This window comes from Varroa jacobsoni, unplaced genomic scaffold (assembly GCF_002532875.2).
Source record: "Varroa jacobsoni isolate VJ856 unplaced genomic scaffold, vjacob_1.0 scaffold_64, whole genome shotgun sequence".
NCBI lineage: Eukaryota > Metazoa > Arthropoda > Arachnida > Mesostigmata > Varroidae > Varroa > Varroa jacobsoni.
This window is the reverse complement of record NW_019212966.1, coordinates 244616-266741: the sequence shown is the minus strand read 5'-3', so window position 1 is coordinate 266741 and position 22126 is coordinate 244616. Positions and strand designations below refer to the sequence as shown.

The 22126-nt window shown below is 42.2% G+C and overlaps 1 protein-coding gene and 2 long non-coding RNA genes across 15 annotated transcripts in view; 2 read left to right on the top strand and 1 right to left on the bottom strand.

The window, feature by feature from the left end:
- LOC111261808 (uncharacterized) overlaps positions 1-3874 on the top strand; it is a 9759-nt gene extending 5885 nt beyond the window's left edge. For 5 of the 11 annotated variants that reach the window (XR_015311751.1, XR_002681212.2, XR_002681209.2 and 2 more), the window contains 2 exons: positions 2865-3203; positions 3320-3874. This is a non-coding gene — a long non-coding RNA (uncharacterized LOC111261808). The other 6 variants (XR_015311749.1, XR_015311754.1, XR_015311741.1 and 3 more) reach the window with 4 other exon arrangements.
- LOC147753969 (uncharacterized) lies at positions 3606-21968 on the bottom strand. Of its 3 annotated transcripts, XR_015311762.1 has the most exons (4): positions 21097-21968; positions 15080-20609; positions 12628-13259; positions 3606-4317 (listed from the first exon to the last, which is right to left on the bottom strand). It is a non-coding gene; the product is annotated as an uncharacterized LOC147753969 (long non-coding RNA). The 3 variants fall into 3 exon arrangements; XR_015311761.1 differs by lacking the exon at positions 3606-4317 and having other exon boundaries at positions 12128-13259; XR_015311764.1 differs by lacking the exons at positions 3606-4317; positions 12628-13259 and having other exon boundaries at positions 14492-15493; positions 17472-20609.
- LOC111261778 (uncharacterized) overlaps positions 6090-22126 on the top strand; it is a 55513-nt gene continuing 39476 nt past the window's right edge. The window contains exon 1 of the mRNA XM_022835531.2: positions 6090-7165. Coding sequence (XP_022691266.1) covers positions 7045-7165 — 121 coding nt within the window. The 5' untranslated portion in view covers positions 6090-7044. The remainder of the gene's footprint in view (positions 7166-22126) is intronic.

Below are 22126 nucleotides of genomic sequence, written 5' to 3'. Positions count from 1 at the left end.
CTAGGCTGGCGCCGTGTCAACGAAACAAACTTCTATCAATCGCAGGTATCCCGATGGCATCCAAAGGATGCATTCACTTTATCGTAGATATAGCCGACCGAAACGAAGATCTCTGTTAAGACATCAGTAATCAGTTTGACCCGGCTGGTCGAAATCAAGTAGTTAGGATTTGGCACACTGGTATTAAAGCTGTTTTTATAAATAAAAAAAAAAATAGACAAGATTTAAAAATGCTTTCGAAAGGGCTTTTCGTTGGCGATGGCTAACTACAGCACCTGTGCAGTTCCTTACGCATGTATGCATGTACGCATGTGCAGGTAAACACGCATGCTGCGGCTGAATAATGAGCCACCCCTCGTATACAAAGCTCATCTGGCTAGGGTACAATTTTCAGATACTCAGCTTGTTCCGCCCAAACTTCAATATTACTTACTCAGGTGATATCGTTTTTTGGTGGATGATGTTCTGGGGATCTATCTCATTATCGTGGGAAATAATGGGATCGAAAAGTACATTGACAAGCGACTAATCTTCTGCCAATAATTGCTAAAAAAAATTCTGCTAATAATCACAGTACCAGATAAACAAGAACCGTGTCTTAAGCAATGAGTTGCCCTTGGTCCGTCATTGTCACCGAACATACGCAAATACGAGTTCGGTGGTTTGAGAGGACATAATGACCGCCTCTTTGGTCATTACATGCCACTTTACGATTACTTGGAATACGTTTTGGTGGTGAAAATACCGTCAATTGCACCCACACACCCAGCGGTCAAGTGAGAACAAACAGCGGCTAGAGTTGATGCGTTTTTCTCACGTTGCCTCGGGCCGATTATCGCCATCTATAAACATATGACTATTTGTGGACTGAACAACTATGAAGGCGAGCAAGAGACGATGTGACTACTTCGTGCCAATAAGCCCCAGTCGTAATCACAAGGTACCGTCTACTCCCGAGTCCACTAGCTGTGATGCCCGTCTAAGCGAGTGCTTAGCCTGTAGAATCATTTGCCTATGTTTGTGATAATGCAGAACAAGTTATTCGAAACAAGTGTGAAAATCCTAACGTCGAGGGCCCCAAAGCCTGCACACAGCACAGGTGTCGCGTCAATTAGTCCCAAAACCGTGGCGAGAGCCTATGAAAGAGCAATCGGTACGTCACGATTGATAGGTGTATAAGCCCAAATCCACGATTAATATATGTTTTGAGGATATTCACATACTAGTATTGAGCGTGGGAACCATTTGCAAAAATTCGAGGCGTTCGTCCTCACGTAAACTCATCATTAGGAAGCTAACGAATAAAAACGCTTTAACCGCAACCTCTGGTAAAATTACCTAGGAAATGAAACGCTCTGGACTATGGATCCGGTGGATCGTAGTATCGCAACAGAGGGTAGTTGAATAAACGAGTAAACATTCACATTTCGACCCCACACCATAGTTCTGCCAAAGAACACAGCTTGCAATAAAGCTGCTCAACTGTCGCTAGACTTGTCGTTAATGGTTTTTCTGTTTTATTCACTTCGCCTTGGAGCGAGCATCGCGTATCTAACCACAAAGCACGCTGGCGAAAGCTGAAGGCAACCTTGCATGACGCGTCCCAGATTGCTTTACCGGGTTCTGTGGTCATTTAGCGCCCTTATGACAGCGTCCGTCTGCTAATACAGCGAAACTATACCTTCCTTAATATACGAACCTGCAAAAACCCTTACGAGTATATGCCTAATAATTAATGCCAAAACTACAATATGGCAGGCCGTTAGGAGGTTTATCCCCAGACATAACAATTACCAAACCTAAAGCTCGAAACATCGATTAGTTGAAGCTTAACGCAAGTCAAATGGCAGATAGGCTCAAGTTAGAAGAGCGTAATAAATCGTCCAATGTTGCTCTCCCCATTTCAGATACGTTTATCAGTATATTAAGGAGCCTCTTGTTTACGCCGGACATACCGACGAATACAAGCATCTTGTGCCCGTATGCTAGAATCTTCTTCCAGCAAAACCGGTTTCCAACAAGATTGAAGCCATCTGCCTCAAAAAACTAGACGTAACTTCATTGTTCTATATTTTTACGTGCGCCTTATAGTTTTTGCGGAACATTGTATTGGTTTTGGGTTTCAACCTATAAAGTTGAGGGCGAAAAAAAAATCAGAAGTCTCACGCGTATTGAAAACTTTAGCGACATATACACTGCATGACACTGGCATAAGCAACTTTTCCTTGAAGAGTTATGTAAACGTATATGTCGTTCATAAATAGATTTCACATGTCAAGTGCTTGAAGCATTTTATGCTTTTTTAAGTCCAGCTGCAAAACATAAGCTTGACTACTAACCCCTCTCCGCTCCCACACCGGTGAGGTTGCAGACCTCGAATTGACAAAAAAAAAATCAAGATATTGCTAAGATTAAGTAAACGAAAAAAAAGTGACTCAAAGCCATCGAACTCCTCTTTGCTCCAGCGCCAAGGGCTAATGATCTTCGGGCTCTTTAACGTGTCTGAGGCTATCTCCATCTTGTCTATGTTTATTTCACCTGTCACCTCTATGCCATTAATTACAATTAGCATTTTATTTCTATTCTAATAGCATACACACATGCTGATTAGCCATAATGGATCGACTGCACTTGCTTAGCTAAACCTGCAGACCCTCATATATAATAACAATGTAACATTTTCTTGTAAAGTCAAATTTTCCCCTATTCTCATCGTCGGACAGTCTAGAAATAATGGTGCATACACCAAACTTGCTACAATAATAGTCCCTTTGATTTCTGATGTATACGCGACCCAGGCAAAAAACTAAACGCTTATCGCCAATTGTTAGTTGCTTGAATTGATTATTTTCATGAATTTAAAGGTTTTTAGGCGAATATAAGACTGTCAGCGTTCGCGTCTACATTTAAAAGGCGCAGTTCATATTGCCGCTTGCTAAAAGTATGCACGGAGTTTTCATGTCGTCGCGCACGAAGACGCCATCGGTCGATAGTCTGAACGCAAGCTCAAGTATTCATTGCGTCAAGAGTTACTCAACTGCGCGTTGGAGAACAGGCATAGACGTGCACGTTGCTCTAGATTAATTGTGGTGGTTACGATGCCCCTCTGCAATGGAAACTCGTGTGCCTCAAGCAAAAATTTGTCGAGAACGAGCAATGCTTATCCTCTTCGCCGATAATTGTTATCATATCAGTAAAAACAAGTACGTATAAAATGTATATAATCGGATGAAGTCAGCTGTGTCAATTAAAATCAGATGAGGTAATTCTCTTCAGTACCGTTATTAAAAAATCCATGATAATGAGCTAATTTTGTTAGTTTCAGATTGGATGTCCACGTTTCACGAATAGCCATGTTACTGCAATGGTCGTCGTATAAAATCATGTCGCCTGCAATGTCTCTATAAAGCTGCGATGTATACAAAACACAGCCAAGTAACGATATAACTGGTGTACTTCAGCTAATACATCAGTGTTAAAATACCAACCTTAATTATTCAATTTTTACCAGCATTAGCCCGCATGTTGAGTACCCGAGGCTTGCCTCTTTCCGTGTGTTGATTTTGATATCAACATATTGACGAGCCTTTTGCCTACGATTCGTGTTAGACTATGTGAACTTGGTGTTATGGATAAATCGTTTCCATTTATACCGCATTCAGTGTGTCTTTGTATGCCTGCTATTCCATGAGACCTTCACTACTGAAGCGGTATTTCGTAAATCCACGGTGGTGAGGGCATTCTTCCTTATCAGTCTATTTTATTTTTTTACTCCTATTAAACCTGGAAGTCTTAAGGATCCATATAAAGCAACCTATATATATAAGTGGGACAAGATAAGACAGTTAATAAAACAAGCACAAATAACCATCAATGAACCTGTTGTCGTGTTTTAGCTGCTCGATTAACCCGTTCCATCTACACCATTAAAGTTTTACCGTGTAATCCCAGGCTTAACGAGATTAGAAAAGCGCTACGAAGCGGTTTTATGATTTAATTCACGTAATAAAAAGTCGTTTTATAATAATAAAAAAAAAAGAAACACGGAAAAATTAATTCCTCTTTATACCTGCATGGATTGCACTGTAAAAGCACTGAGACAGGTAAAGTGAACAATTCTTATATCCAAACATTTTTTAGTTTCAACGGTTGCCGCGAAGATGATTAAAAACATTACTTACGTTGCGTCGACCTTTCTCGAGTTTTACATCCGGTATCGCCGTTAAGCGTAGCTCCATCAGACAGCTGGCTGTTTGGCTCCCAGCACGAAACGAAGTCTGTCTGTACCTGGATCCGAATCTGGACCACAACGTATTCCTAAGGTTAAAAGGCAAATATGTTATTCACCAAACTCTCACGAGGACATGTTCTGTCGACCTAATGGACATTTGTAGATTCAAACGAAAGGAGTTACATTTCTTGATAAAACACCCAATAGAATTTCCTCCAGAATTTTACTTATGCGAGCACTTGACAATAAATGTTTGTAGTTTGTATGAGCAGGTATGTGTATATATATATATATATATATATATCCGTGTAATGTACTGTATGATATATGGTTGGATATATGGTGTTAATAGACGACGTTTATTAAAACAGGCAAAAGCTAATAAAATATCCACATATACGCCATATGTTATGGTTATAACAGCGACTTGATCGTTATGCAGTGGTGGCTGGGTCGACTTAGAAATAGAACGCGAATGTTACGCTTGGGTAAGTCGCTGGTTTGAGTCCGTCCAGTTGCTCCGTATGTATTAAACATGCGTGTCAATAAGGCAAGACTATCAATTTATAATGGCGATATCTAGCATTTTATTATTAGTAAGAGAGCTCAATGATTGGAAAGTTCCAAGTCGTTCGGAGTCCTTCATTGATTTTTGGTCCACGGCTCACAGTTTTTAATGTTCTTTTTAAACTTATGGAAATGCGCCCTAATCAATAATACGCATGCGGCAATGACAAGTGCAAAGAAAAAGCTTTACGCCTACAATATTTACTAAAAACTTATTGAACTTAGAGCAGTAATTACAAAACTATTGTCAGTAAATGTAACTAGCACTCTGTAAAATAGCTTTCTAGGCTTGTGGCGACATCTGATAATTAATGGGTAAACATTGTATTTTCTTTACTTAACTCAAAGGAGTGGAGGGGTTGTCAGGTTAGAAATTGTTTCTCTACGTAGCTTATGCTAACGATTAGCTCCGCTTTTCCACAGAACATAAGGATAAAATGCCCACATACCGTCGTAATGATAATAGCTGTAGGCAGCTAAAGAGAACCCCGCCGTGTGCCTCTACCCCTATAATGTACCCCCACATTATACAATTCATGTACCGCTTACCCACAGCAGCCATTCAACAACTACATGCTAACAAATATACATTACCCGACATATGAAAGAGCCGTACATGTATGTCAGTCTCGTTCATCGGGCACTGTGTAGTCTATTTCCAATAGCAATTGATGCAAGGACGGTCGCTTACCGAAATGGCGGCAGATACGGCAAAGCTAACGACGTCAACAGTGCGAAACGATAGCTGACCACTACCTCCTTCCTCTTCATTATCTCATTTTTCTTTAGAGGAAAATAGTAAATTTGCTATTTTACTTTTTGACAACGTTTCGGTTTTTTCTTCCCTGGTCGCGTAGCGAAGTGCTATATCTAAAAGAAGCGCTCGGAGTCTGTGCAGCGGTGCATCGAATGCCAGCCTGCCACAGTCCCTGTGCTGTCTCAAGCCGCTTCATCCATAAAACAAGCCAATGCTTGCCTATGCTAAGAAAAATTGTGTGAGTGGTGCAAGTCCTGTTTCGTCCCCTAACATACGAATTGAATGCTTCGACTTCGGTCTACCGAAGAGCTTCTACGTAGCCGCTGCTTGACTCGACGTAACGCTGACGCTTGCTGTCGGTTGTGGTTGGTGACTGTAAAGGTCTCCCTTTCCCCAGAGACCTCCTTCTTCAGGCGGCAGCGGCCCTCCTCGTTGCTAGCAGGTTAGTTGGCTGACTGACTGGGAAGATCCAATGGCTGCTCAGAAGATTTACCGGCCATCAGCTTCAGACGTCTCCACCGCTAGCCAAGATCAGGCAGAAGGGAGCAGAGACGCATAGCTACGTTATAGAGCCGACAAAAGCTGTGCGGGCTCTCTGCCCGAAACAGGCGAGTTAATAGTGAGTGAACTGCACCGCTTGGCGCCTGGCGTTCAGATCGTGGAGGGGGTACCGGCTTGACCGCTCTACCGCGGTCGTGTCCCCGCTACATTGTTGTAAACACAACGAGTCTTTTCTTGGATTACAATCTCTGTCCTCTGGCAGGCAACTTTAGCAGCAGAAAAAGGCAAGGTAAAAGCTGAAGAACAACGATTGAAATAACAGTGCCAACGGGCCCGACCAGCTAGTCAGAGTGCAAATGAGCCACAACGTCAATCGAGGCCTGCTATGGATCTGAAGGGAAGATGTGATCGGCGACATGAGGCCGTTCAGATAAGATGAAAAAGTCGCTAGGTCAAATTAGTAGTCAGAATAGTAATAATAGTAGGTCATTATTGCGGCAGTGATTGAAGAGATGATTGTCATTTATGTGCAAAGTACCCCTCAACTTGTGGCATAATACTCAACCGACCCCTCGAGACATATTCGAGCCGACCTCTATGGCCTAACTGCACGTATTTCGTTGCACGTCTATTTATACTGCTCGTACAGCCTCTGGAACCTAGATGTAAGCAATTCAATTCTCAGTGAAGTGATAGTTCTCTCTTAGGGAAGACAGTGTATCGACATCAGGAAAACGATTGATCAGGCATTCAAAACTGAGTGGATTATATCAAGGACGTGGATATCAGGTTGGGTTCAATCGGGCGAGAAGGATTACCTGAGCTATTAGCTGGCATGCACCTGTGGAAGAATCACCGTTCTTAAGTACTGGTGCAGGTGGCTGATCAGTTGCGGGTGCAACTGACCCGGCGATTATAATACTGTGTTTTTTTTGTGAGCACCCTTATCGTGCTTTTGTGACGGGCGGACGGAAAGAGCCAGACCACGATGAGGTCGTCATCTTGTCCCAAACTATTTGTGTTCATTGTTTCGTTGTTTTGTGTACTTCTTATTGTTCAGTGCCTACTCTGTGTGGACTTGGTATCAGCCGATAACCAGATTATGCATGGTAAGTACGAATACCAATAGAAAACGTGTGGTACAGACACAGTTGGCTGGTGTTGATACAAAAATCTTTTGTTGACGAGTGGTGCCAACTTACTTACAACGAGAATGCTTAAAAATATTTAGCAATAAACGGAACCTATGATACCCAGTTTAAAGAAAGACCAGGTATCGAAGGTTCGTTTCAGGTGTATTTTTTGTTAACACCTCGGGATTGTGTGGTAGTGCTGTCGACGTTAACCGTACAAATCTATATTTGCAGATGAATGAAGCACATTATTAATGCATATTATAGCACAGAAGGCTTTAGAAGCATGTTTATATATATATATATATATATATATATATATATATATCTGTAGCTTCTGCTGACTGCACCCACAAGTGCGGTTCTTCAATACCTTTGTAAACAGCGAATTAGTACAGTCTACGCATCATTAGGTTATTTGTAGTTTATTTCAATATCCATCATAAGATATTGTTTCAGAGAACTCGCTTCTAACCTAATGTCAGTTTCGGATCAGCGACTCAGCTTGTACTTTGTTAGCAGAGTACATAGTTGAAAGAAGGCTAGCCGCTGTAACCAACTTATTGTATCCGCAAAGTCGAAAAAGCGATCGTGGTCTTCCCTAATTTGTTACTTGCTTGTCTTACCATCATGAATTCAATAGAAATAACATTACAATTGCGGCAGCAGCCATAACCATCGAGTACAGAGGTGCTGTGTTAATAGAACTAAATTTTATTTTTGCCCAACATTGTTGCGTTTCACGCTGTCACCTCGAAGACATCACGCAATTACCGAACAGACCGAGTCGGTTTCTTGTACAGGACGACGAAAAGATGTTGGAGAACAAGCATTACACCAGTATACCTGATAGAATATTCTTCTAACGGTGGTTTTGCCTACCGTATCGTACTTATTACCGTAGAATTATCGAAGTTTTCGAACCTAAAATGACGGCAGTCTTATTCATATAGAACTGATGTTCGCGTTGTTCAAACCTGTGGATGAACTGTGAGCTGTCAACAAGTGGGACGGCTCTTATCTTCACTGACCTAACAAATCCGCTCCCAGCAAATCTGATATCCGAATGGATATAGTTTTTCTTGGAAGTCACAGCAAGGAAACCTCAGCGACGAAGTGTAAAATTGCCCAGTTTACTAGAGTGCGGACTTCTCTTGCGAAAGTATTTGGAAACACTTTTAGCAGAGTTGGCCTTTCATATTGATCGATCTGAGTACCTAAGTCTAACGGATATTATTCATAGATGACCTTACCGAAGCATCAAACACTCTAACCTAACTATTTTAGAAACAAATATTACGTAGAAGAATTATGGGCGATATCGAGTGGTATCGCTGTATAAACCCAGAAAGAGGTCTTTATCGGATAAGAAGTTCGAAATTGCTAGACGGTACAGTGAGAAATTGCAGGTTTCAGCAAAAAGAAAGGTTCAATTCAGCTTGATGGTATATATTTTCTCTCTAAGAAGGAGTCGGCAATAAACAGCTAGCGATATTCCTAACCCACTTTAAGCTTGCTTTACTACTTATTTCACTTATTGTTTTTTTTTTTTGTTTAACGATATGAATACATGCGTAACTCGGAAATATTATAAATACATTACTATTCCACCTTAATACCACTTCCAGTATCGTGCTAAAGATTGAATTGTGATACAATTTCGGTTATCGTCCTGTTACGGCGGCTAAGGACGGCATACTATTCTATAGGAGGCAAATTCATTGGTTATTTGCGCTTACCAATCTTTTATGTGAGCATCATCTCGAACTGACCATAAAATATACGTAGTTATATGGTGAAACAGCGAACAGCTCTGGGCAACTTTGTCCTTGTTTCAGCTTCTAATGACCGGAAATACCACGAATGATGCTGCCCGCCCGTGATGAGCGTCAATAAAACGCTAGTGACGATTTTTCTTCTTTCCTACAATATCTTGTATTATTCGATAAATCCTTCGATAATAATAACCATTGCTATACTAATGAATAGACCGCCGGACGTAAATGCACTTAGGTGAAATAACTGTGCTGGCAGCATTTAGCGACTGACCGTAAGCTATCGATACGCGATCAGGGTGACTGCGTCCATTGCAGCTAACGGTAAAAATCCTCTTTCTCACGTAATGCGATAGCCAACCCCTTCTATTTCGTCGTCTTTTTGTTTACCGGCGAGACAGCAGCTCTGAGCGCAAGCGGTACCAACTCCACAATTGAGCATGAGCGTCAACAATATGATTACAGTCGCAGGAGCGCCGTTTGTCGCTTCGCCCAACTCTGGCCCCAGCCGATCGGGACTGGCCCGTTGCTTTCTGGAACATTCAGCATGTAGAATAAATCGCATTCGAAGATGCGTATGCGTTTTTTTTTTGTTTTTCTTTCTTTCCAATGGTTCATGTGCTTGCTGTTGTTACTTAATCTTTATTCGTTTACCAGAGTGGTTTAGCAAGTGACAGGGATAACTGCGCAAATGTATTATTTTGCTGGAAAAAGAGGAAACCGAAATTTGGTATACGGTGTTAGATGTAGCGCTGGCTTGGCCTGACGCGAGGATCAGCACGTTTCTGGAGAAAGCGTTCGTAACAGGAAGCAGAAATTCGCAGTGCGTGGTTTCAGTATCGAGAGTAGACACTAGGATTATAGGTGAGCGCGTGCCGCTCGATTGTCTGCGGAGAGTTGCAATGTATTGCTCTATCTAAATGATATATCCAACATTTTCGTTGTAACTCCCGAGTAAAATTGAGCTTCTTCTTGTTTGTTTATACCACTTTATCACAACGGCAACGGTCGCCGCATCAGGTACGAACACTTTGCCGACACGGCCAGTTAACAGTTAATCGCACGAAATTGTTAAAGTACTTTAGTTTTTAGTCTGCGTGCGGTTCTATTTCTGCTTTACATATAAATGAAATAGTAAACGAATCCGATTTTTTTCGTGTAACGAACAAGGGGGCAGAGACTACTCCCTGTTGTCGGTTAAACAAAGCCGCAGCAATTTCCAGCTTCACCAGTGCACGAACTCTGTATCGCTGTTGTGGCCAGGAGATGGTGCGATAATGTGTCCTTTTAATGTGATAACATAAACTGTGGCGGCGAGCCACATTAACGAAGCACCGCGTGGATTTGACCATCTGTTTTGTGAAGGTCTTTGCTGTCATAATATTTTTTCGTAGGACTACAATCTATAACAGTACTCGTAAAGCATTTTCAGGAGCAAGAAGCTATTGCTTAAAAGCTCAATAACGTTCTGCCGTTCCGAGTTCAAGCTGGCAGTTGTCGCGAATAAACGAAAGACCCCAACAATTTCAGCTTGAGTCAGTTAGCTATCATGTTTGAGTTTTCTACGTTTTAGAAGGCCATGGAATGACTGACTCCAATCGTGTCTATCCGCATAGCTTTTTTTGTCCAATAGGCTCATTCATAATAGCTTCGTGATGTTGTTTTCCCATGGCTGTGACATCAACTGCAGTTGGTAAAACGAGCATCGTGGCCCAGGCTCATAGTCCCTGTGGCAGGAGTAAATGCTAATTTAACTAGTTTTTATATGGCGCTTATTCGTGTGGCGGCAGGTGGGTAGGAGGGGCGCGGCTTGCCTTCCTTGAACTGTAATGGCTTCTGCAGAAAGGGAAAGATGATATAAAATTCAAAGGGGTGTGGCGATCAGATAACCTAAACAAAAGAGATTGGTCCTAGGCTTGCCTGATATTCCTCGACGCTATCCTATAAAGCAATAGCGGCTAGTTTTGGGAACTGATATTCGGGCACTCACTCGGTGCCTAAGAGGTTCCAGATTGTTTTTTTGGTGAACACGTTATGCAACAACAAGCAGGTACACTAGTCGTTATGTCAGCTTCCAACAAGGGCCAACTCTAAACAGAAGTGTCGTTATCAGTTCATTTCAATTGTACGTTATAATGTTATAGCCATTATCGAAATGTCGGTGGCGGAAACCTTCGATACCGCCGTTCATTCTCATCTAGTACAATTTAAATCGTTGGTTATGTCATATTTAATATTACATGACTAAAATGGCTTGTTATCATTGTCTAGAGATATTTATCATTATCAACAACTCAAATTATAATGAGTCATGTTCATCCGTGTTCGGTGGCCTTTTTTCGTTCGGGCAAAGCTGCCCCATTTAGCCAGCCGCAACGATTCTATTATGTGGCATTCTTCTAGTGAGTGGAATCTCAAAAGCGCCGTCTCGTTTCGTTTCGAAAACGTTACCTGCAGCGTTTAATGAATAAAAGCGACTTCTATTCGATGTCAACATTATATACATATCATTATATCTAGAAAGTATGAGTAGCCGCTGTAAAAGTTGAATGCAGACAATTAGCATACAATTTGCTTTCGTGTCTATCGATAAACACAGAAAGAGACAAACGACAAAGGGTGAATTCCCGTTATTATTTAGCTCTATTTTCCGGGTAGTCAATGCTACCGCGCCCAAGACACTGTTCTACATAGTTCTCAAACGGAATTATGGAGTAACCGTTTGGTTCCATCGTAACGGGACCCGTTTTGCTGAAGCTACGTCATGCAAAACTGTCAACAACATACGATTTTACTAGATGAGTCGAAATGGGTTTAACTAGAGAAACTTAGCTGGACGGCAGAAAGAATAGCAAACAATTTCTTTTACACTGTCATAGTATTCGTACATAGCCATGAGACTGCAGTAAGCTACGATGAATTACACGTCTAACGAGCATGCAGATAACGAAATCGGCCTGCTAAAATGGATCCTGATGTCAACTACATTCGGTAATAAGTGCAGAATGATGTTGGTATGGTGGAGCCCGGTTACCACTGTATGCTGTGTTCCAAGCATATATCTTAGAATATATACGATTGTATATTATATCCTGAAAACAATCGGAAGTGATCATGATCCTGGTCAATGGTTGACTACCGAGGCAACAGAAGAGGCAAGCCGAAGGATTTATGTAACATCTGCTTTATGAAAAGTTCCTTAGTCTCGTAATTGTCTGCTCGTTAAGCGCCTGACTAAGCGAGAAATTCGGATTATTTAAACAAACACGTATATCTCTGGAGTTAAATACTATACTGTTGTCTATTTAACGACAGATATAGAAATTGAAACAGCAGTCGTTTCTAGACAAAGTACCGAATCGCATGTACGGTGTTATGTGCTTGTTGTTAGGTCGACGTATAACAAAATGACATAGATCCAGCCCTTTTCCTCAAGGAACGCTTTCTCGGCTCAGCGCGCATCTTCGAACAACTCTCGATATGGATACAATCCCACAAACGGGCGTGGCTTAACCGTTTTAATACGCTCTCTGTCTCTGTACTGGCTGACATATAACATCAGCATTGATACGCACTAAATCTCCCGTAGTTCTAGGCAACTTCCTATCTGCATTGCCTAACATTCGTGAGGAGTGGAAATACGATGGTGCATTATGTACAAACCTTTGCTACCAATCTTTTGCGCAATCGCCAAAATACAATCGGATGTTCGGTTGATATCATTGATGCTATGGAGACGACGACGAGAGAAACGATCATTGGGATCCGCCGAGGTTTGTTTAATCTTTTGTTACAACAGCGCCAATGGAAACACATACAACGATAATAACGGCGATCTACACAGCAGACACTGATGCTCTATTCGCTTCCCTCCCTCTGTACGCTCGTGTATAATATGTGCATGAGTGAGGCTGTAAGTGAATCCAGCTCTGCCGCGTACGGGTCAATGTCAACGGCCAGTAACCCAGACAAACCCGGGCGGCAAAAGCGTTCCACGGCTGCTGCTGCTAGTTCTGCTTCTATCGCCGGCGGTATCATTATTTAGCGTAAAGTAGTGTTTACCACCTGACATTTTTCGCCACACACACGCCACTGGCCATTGCTGGCGACCGCTGAACCATTCACCGCGTGCGAAGCGTTGAAGAAAGAGCTGGTCTCCACGACCAGCGAGCCTCGCTCAGCTCGCCATTTTCAATCGAGCCGTCTTGACGTTTGCCCAGGTTTGGTGTATTGCCACTGCCGAAGCGACGGCAGTCGCTGACTAGCCTTTAGTCTTGGTCAGAAGAAAAACCCCGCTGAAAAATCGACCGAACAAAATTATAAACGCCGGTTACAACGCTGTCTCCAACAGGATCATCAGCAAGCGACGTCGTCATAGTTAGAAGAACTCTCTGGGAAAAACAGCGCGGAGCTGGACGAATGAGCCAGAAATAACACGGACCTAAGAACTAAATTAAGTTTGCTACTGCTACTAAACTTGCCTATATTCATGTTTTTGCCATTGTTGTTGTTCTTAGGATTTGCCTTCTGCGCAGTCGTTACCGAATCTTCGAAGGCACGCTTCGTCGCGGCGGACACCGTGGCCCGATATGAACATGAAAACGTGTTGGTCTAACAGTTTACGGCTGCATACGACTTCTTGGAGGAAAGAATATAAACGAACGAACTGACAATGGACAGATAGGCCTCTAAGTTAAATCCGACTGAATGCTCGTCGTTTTTCACTGAAGAGCTGTTGATCGGGTTTCTGTCGGGATATGATTTTTCTCGATGATAACAGGATTCTATTTCTGGGGTATCATTGTATGCAGCATGTACCTACGAATATATATTTAATTTATACGTGTTCAGTGTATGAGAGTTGGACCACTGGCATAGGCAGTGAGAGATCTTTGTTACTGAAGGAAAAAGGATGCTTGTCTAATAAAATATGTGAGATTGTGAGAGTTTCTTGTTGGTAATTGAAAGTACTGGACGATAGAAATAGAGCAAACAATAAGAAGTATAAGGCCTATCTTGATGTGATAAATCCCATTTGTTTGTTGGACACAGTCGGACAGATAACGTGTTTCCAAACTGTAGCATTGATGTTTTCTTCGGCTTTATGAATACGATCGTTTTGCTATTTATTAGAGATCTATTAATGTTTTATATACATGCTTTTAGCTATTCGTTTTATTCTGTTCACTCTTGCAAGAGCTACTCGGGTCTAACAAGATAGAGGCATGTGTACTATATATATATATATATATATAACAAAAATTCCGCTGTATATACCCCTCACGCGTTAGTATTTAACCTATATCCTATAATGTTTGATAAAATTTTCTCTACGTTTTTACCAGACCACGTCGACAAGGTTAGACCATTAAATAATTGAAAATTACCATAAGAAATAAGTAAGGTCAAAACGATGCATGAAGCTACTTTCGAAGAGCCTAAGGCGAACACCGCTACTTAATTTCTTCAACTATTACCACTTTTCATAATTACCGGCTAATGATTTACGAGGAAAATCAGCTTCATTATATGTGAAGTAATATTTATTAAATTATTATATATTTGTTTAACTAGCAAGTATCGACCGCGTGTCGCTTATATAACGCTAACGTCTTTAGATTACAGCTCTGGCGCTACTTATAGTGGGTGAGATAGAGATCAGGCCCATTTAATAGTTATGTAAGGCATACAACCCTAGTCTACTCTTTTCGCTAAAGAGCCCCTTTAGGCTTGATCACACGAAAAAATCAGTAAAAGCTACTGCCACAATGGAACTTTATAAGTGAAAACCACATAGCGAATTCAATCATTTCATGATCCGACTGCCAACATGGGTGAAAGCCGCCACTTCGACTCGAGTCGACTTTACAATAGGACAGCCCTTATGTATATATATACACATATATAAGATAAGCACAGACAGATATGAATCACTAAGGAAGAACCAGTAGCAACGTTTACGAGACCTGTCATAGTGAAAAAACTAGGCGGCAATGTATCGGTAGATACTGTTGCAGCTACACCGAAGACGGGCGTAATTTCATCTCCATATAATATGTACAGTAATATTACGTATTATTATTATTACGAAGCATAATAAGACAAAAGAAAATACCGTTACGCCATTTGTGACAGGATCGCGTGAAGAGACCGAATAATCCCACAGTATTATACCAGCACGACGAGTACATGGGACCTGATCGTGGCAGGCTTCTACGGCTAAATGGCAGATCTTTAACTGTATACGACAGCTCACGCACGATTCCGTGTTAGGCGACCGCGACAAAAGCGCTGCGGAATCCGTATATATGGCGCAGTCTTGCCGAGGTGCTAGGGACGAACAGCAAAAATTTACTCGGGCCATACTTCCATCCGAAATGTTGTAGTACATGGCGAAACCATGCGACTTCAGCTCAGGCTGTCACCCTGGTCTTTTTTAGTCTCTTCTACACACTCGTGCACTGCCGATCCCCAGAAGATCCGATGCGTCGGTAAAAGCCCAGTGTAGAAGCCGATCTTTATGTCTGTTCTGAAAGGTTTCGACAACGCGTGACAGGTCGATAGAGTATTGCTATTTGGCAGGAGGGCGGGAAGTCGTCATTTTTTTGCCATTTCAGCAGCAGAAGGTGGTACCGCCATAGACGACTAGACAGGTCTGATACAATATCGACGTAGTTCCGGACGATCTTCATAACATTAGACAGACAGGAGATACTTTCGAAAAAGAAACTTTGTCTATTCATCATTGTAGACAACAGTAACACTGATAGCAGCATGAACTACGGCAGCAGCGGTACCCGAAGAGGGGAAAAAAAGGCAGCTTAACCATAGCTACAAATTTTTGACATTGCTCAGCGTTCTCTTCCACAGGTAGCTGTCACTGCTATGGTTCGTTCTTGCTCTCAGGAACGTAACATTTGCCGCAATGGCGGTCGGGCTCAAAAAGCACACGAAGCAAAGAAACGCTACGTGAATAGAACGCAGAGGGGGGTTATCATTAATGCTAGCAAAGCTTCCGAAGAGACTGAGATTGCATTGACGCTATTGTATCGCCCATTAAGCTGCACAGACCCATTGACGAAACCACGTACCGCAGCTATGTAACCTTTCTGGATAGAACTGAATTTATGTGTATCTATACGCATACACAGAACGGATTCGCAATAGGCTGGCCGGTCTAGATCAGGAACTTTGAAAATTAGATGAACAAAGCGTTGTAATCCCAACAGATGAGCGACAGACCATGCATTTGAGATAAAGCCATGTTTGCCGCCGAACTTACGTAAACTTTTCCATTCAGAATAAGAATGCTATCAATATCTTCATGTAACTTTGATAAACATTTGGCAGCGTTTAATAAGACAGAGGGATAATGGGAACGAGCAGCGGTGCCAACACCAGGGAAAACGGGATAGAACACATGTACGTACGTATATAATTAAAAAAAAAAGTAGGCCAAAGGCTATCAATCCGTATCTGTAACAATCTTTGTATTCTGTTTATTTCTCTTATAGACTATTTGAAACTAAATTGTGGCTGGATACCATCGGCCGTCTACAGGGCTAAATATACGTGTATGTTTACGAGTGCAGTGTAGTACGTATCTAGTAAAAGACAGCACCAGTCGAATTAGCGCGTAGAAGTTACATAACTGAACCCACTGTTACAGATACCGCGATCGTAGCGAAAAGGGTAAAAACATTTGTGTTTGCTTCGCAAAATGACAGCAAAGCTCATTGATTTGAGTCATTTTCAAATGAAATGTAGGTAATCACATTAGAAGCTATCATGTATTGAATTTGGCGTTGAAGACTTCGAAAAGGTTTCCAGTTCAAGCGTTTGATAACTTTCTCTTTGTCAAGAACACCGCTTTTTCTACCGTTTTGTTTCCAGAAATGATTTGAAGCTAGCTAGTTTTCGTACAAACTGGCACATTCGTGTGTAATTAAATTTATAAATATTTCGAGTCTTAGGCCCGATTCTACTGTTTAGCTACACATTGCATCTCGACGGTTGGCGACTCTCAGCACGAAGTGGAGCTTGTTTACGGCTGATTTCGAAGTTAAACCATCTTACCTGTTCGTACGCATCGCGTTGCCACTATACAGACATAAGCGTTACGGATATGCGATTGCATTCATTTACGCTGATAACTCTTACAGCACTTCGCGTTGTCTTACGACTTCGACTTTTTACTTTCGTTGACTGATAAATGTATATTCGTTCGATTGTTTTTCATTCATTATGTAGATTTACTTTATTTCTCTGTGGAAACTTTCAGTCTCTCAGCTCTCTTTCGTTAGTCCATGCGATCTGACGTATGGGCCTACATAAACGTGAAAATGCATTTGGTAGTATCTAAACAATTTCACCTAAATGATTTATCTCAGTCGAGCGTTCCCTGTAATAAAACGTTATCAGCGATTACGTCTTAACATGGATCCAAGCATTATCTTGCCAACCTACCTTAGTTAACTGCAAATGTATAAAAATATGGAAAAATGCACCTTTGTAACCGATGCTGGCTTTGTTGGTTTGCTAGTCCATCTAGATTTTGTTGGCCTTGTGACTTTCAAGTTCTTTCTTTCGAAGCTTCTCGAGACACTTCGTTCGTGACTCTCGCTCGGTTCATTCGTCTTCTCCTTAACCTAATCGCGTTCTTCTGGTCTTCATGAATAACACGAACCGTGCAGCTTCGTCGTTCGCCGGATCCTGCCACTCTTAAATTATGATTGTTATCTATTATTAGCGTAATGTAACACCCATTTTACACTAAGTAGGCATAATACAGACGGTTTACAGGAAAGCTATACTACAGTCCAGCTGAGCTATTCAGCGGAGAAGCCTCGAATGGCACTATCGATCATGTAGTAGTGTATATAAGTCGGCTCAATCGACCAGTGGCTCTGTTAAGGGATAAACTTTTATAAACCGATACGCTTTCAACTTAGACCCAAGAATCAATCTGCCTACTTATAACATATAAACGTAATGTATCTACCTTTACATAACCTTGAAAAAGGTGGAATTTTTCACGACCTGCCACTATCATAGGGCAAAACGACGTTAGACAAGCACAAAGAAGCAATCTTATAACCTCGAATCGGTTATCTAAAAATGACTTGAAGAGACGTTTGACATTTTCAGCGGCATTTTTAAGAATCAGATGGTAAAATACAAGTACGCAGATATGTAATAGAAGAAAGACCAATAATCCTGCCACATGAACGCATATTCTCCTGTGGTTTGGTCGCTTCCTTTTTTTGGGTATTACCTCTGCTCGTATTACATTAGCCCTGCTGATGATGCTATTCCGAGTTAATACGGCTCGTATAGATGTCTGCCTCGCTAGTGCCATCGAGCGCCGTCCATTAGCTCTACCTTTTGGCGCTTTGTCGTGCAGGTTGATCTATATGCGCATCCGATCAACGTGATTTTGCCCAACTCTGGCCCTGGCTCCCTCTCTTTCACGCCACCTTACCACCAAATGAGTATGCTTTAGCGCGGACTGTGACTTACGGCCACATGTGGTCAACGTTGACTAACGACCGATGCTGCTCTTCTAGACGCGCAAACTAGCGGGCACCATCAGTAATCGCCGGCTTGATCATCAGAGCACTGCCAGCGTCGATGTCGATGAAGATGACATGAGGCGAGAACGACGAAGTTGCCAGAGACTTCGTACGCCTTGCCCGACGGAAGGAGACCAAGTCGCTGAAGACTTCTGGTGCTGAAGCAAACCAGGCAGAATAAACGCAGTTCAGGAAGGAGAAGATAAAACCGAAGCTTCGTAACCCCCTTCACATCCTACCTCGTCTACCCCCTTTGCTGACAGACTGCTCTGAAGACTGTTGCCGCTGCTGGTTTTTTGCTCTGGCGCTGGCGACGATGACTGTGTCAGCTTGTCTGCTCAGTGCTGCCGCCGAAGAACTATGGTGGCACAAGAAAGCAGCGGACACGTACACGCACATGGACACGTTGTGTGGGCTCCTGCTTGTAGCCAGCTGACTCCGTCAAGGCGCTTGTGTCAAATTCAGCTTCGGCCACGCTTTGACCGCCGTGGCTTCTGATGACGCCGCAATTTTAAATAGGAGTGCAGACGTGAGGAATGAGTGAATCAACTATGTACGCGATGCTCTGCCTGGAAGTGCCGACAGACGCGGTTTGACCCGCGGCATGTGTTGCTTATCGAGCTACGAGTTGGCTGCTTTAAGCAGAGCTGTCGCTGTGTTTTTGGCTGGGTTAGGCAGCAAACGGCTAAATCAGCCGATCCGCTGTTGGCTTGTCAGATCCTCTTTTTTTCTCATTGCTACCGCTTCCTTTTTTCTGGAATTCTTCTGTACGATCGTGACGCCGCTGCGGCCGGGCTGACCGCATTTGGCGACCGCTAAGCTGCATAGCCAGACATTGCTCTAGTCTGAGCCGCGCGTTTCAGAACATTGGTTCTAAACGTCACACAGACACATACACAGATAGATAGACGAGCAAACGAATGCTTCTAACAAATACATACACACTAATGTCGGATGATGATATACGGATGAATTGGCCGTGTTGTCCTTTCGTTGCACCGGCTAGCTGGTCATCAAACTGTATAAACGCTTATAGAAAGGCGCTCATATTGTACACTTCGCACTCCACTGACTATAGTTCTCGTGTGTTGTATTTTGTTAAATGACGCCGTCGTCATTTTCGGCGAGAAGCACAACTAGTTTAAATGCCGATGTCGCGTGACCAGCGTATTAGTCGTTCAAAAGAAGCAAATAACCAGTCCCATCGAAGGCGGAGGTGGCGTAGGGAGGTAAGCGATGGAGGTTTCGCTAGCTGTTATCGGCGGTGTGGTGGACGAATATGTGCTTGAACTGTCGTTACTTAGGGCATAGCAGAATTGTGGAGTATGACTCAGATACCTGACCGGTGTTTGCTTATACATAGAATGGAGGAAGTTATCGTAGAAAAAAAGAAAATAGATTTACAACAAAGACGGAGGAAGAACTTGAAATTATGTGCGGCAAGCTTTAGAATAACTGAACATGAGGACAACAAGGGGATCGTCATTGATACGACTAACTCGCGTTGTCGTGGCAGATGTTTCGCAGGCAACTATAAAACAGCTTACACTTTTGGGTTGTTAGAATATGTGGCTAGCTGTTTAAGTGATGGATTCTGAAGCCCGACCTGCAACATGCATCATTGCCTTCGTAAAATGTAATCAGCGTATATAACATCAGTACTCTCCAACAGCTGATAGATGTGAGCTCAGAGATTTCGTAAGCATAAAATCTGCAAATGAAACTATGCAATGTTATTGTAAAGACATCATACGAGTTGATTTTTCCCTTCGACAGCTTTAAAGAAATGAAACGTCTATTTTAATAGAGATTTTAGTGTGTGTGGTTATCCACTACTGATTGATTTTTCAGAGTTAAGGATTAACAACATTTTCTTGCTGGGCTGAACTTATCATTTGTTCGTGCCGACATCGGATCATAGCAATAGGTGTCTCCTAGCCCACTGAAGAAAACAACTGGCCGATGAAAAGGCGTCGTTAACTTGATAAGTAATTACGCTTTGGGTAAATTTATTCGCTGAAGCTACCTTCGGGTTCGTGGTGATAAATGGTACCATATCATACCTGCTGCGGTCTGTGAAAAGCCATAAAAGTACAGCAAAGGTAAAAGGCGTTAAACTATGTCATATAGTCTGTATGGGAAGAGCATTAATGAATTTTTAGATTTACTAATGGAACAGATCATGAAGTAAAGAAACATTCGTCACAACTGAAGAGAGGTTAACGCAAGATTAACGTTACCTTGCATTCAACTCGGGTAAATACCGCTCATCCATTCAAATATATAAACGAGTTAATTACTCATGTAGACGGTATTAGATTACGATGCAATTAAATTATATACAATAGCAACTTAAAAAATCCGAGGTGTTTGCTTCGTTAAATGAGGTGTCAATTCCGAAGAACTTTAATCACGATGACACGCATATGATTGACGTAGGTTTACAGGCTGATAGCGAATACATAATAGGCAAGGGTCTAATTTAATTTCTTATCCAAAAATCCAAATTGAAAGTATACAAGATATCTATAATATATAATTACTGACATGTTTTACTAACCGATTTTAGATATGCTAAAACGCTTCTATAGAGCAAGCATTCATATTGAAAAGCTCAACATGGCTGCTAGAATAATCTTCGCTGAGACCAAAACGGGCTCGTCTAATGATCTCGACGCCGTACGCACCGATCGCCGAACTGCTCCGAACGTAAGACAGCAATGTTCCTCTTTCTGTGGCATCGTCTCTCTAACATTCACTGTGTATGGTTCAGCTAATGCCCCGAATAGCGCGATCAGGCGCAAGTGAATACATAAAAGCTTCAATAGCAGATCTTTTCATCGGGAGGGACGGTTTCCCCATTTCTCCCACGGCACCAAACAAGCACAAAAATGAATGCAACAGCGCAATGGAAACGGATGGTCGCGGAACAGTTCAGATGAGAATGAAACCCCCTACCGACCGACATACAGGCAGACCAACTGCAACTACGAAGACCCTACGTGAGCAAGCGAGAGTTAGCAATAAAATTAAAACGCACAGAGATACATATATGTGTTCTTAATGTATAATATCATAGCCGTAGAAATACGTACGACGGCAAAAACCGTCGTAAAGAAACTTGCGTTTGGCAGTCAGCCCAGATCCTTCTTCTTTTTGTCGTTCGCCGTGTAAACCGTGGAAATGGAGCCAACAGTACGGCCATATCGCCGGCATCGAACATACAATGGCAGGAAGAGTGTGCTTCTCTTGCGGATCCGCCATATGTTATAGAAAAACACAAGTTTACTCTATGAATGGACGAACCTATTACCGAGGCAGGCGCTTCAATATCATAATAGGTGGCGTTTATTGGCGAGCACATTACGAGCGATATTCTATACTATTGCAGTCACGTTGAACGCTTTATGACAAGAACGAGCGCGCACGGCATGACGCTGTTAAGTTAATGTTATAGAATGATAGCAGACGACATCGTTGCTGCTGCTGGTGATGACGATCACGTTACTGTTGATTTTGCATGTCTAGTTGATACTTGTTTTAATTAAGTGATTGTAACGCTGTTCGCTCACGTGCGAAGTCGAGTGCTT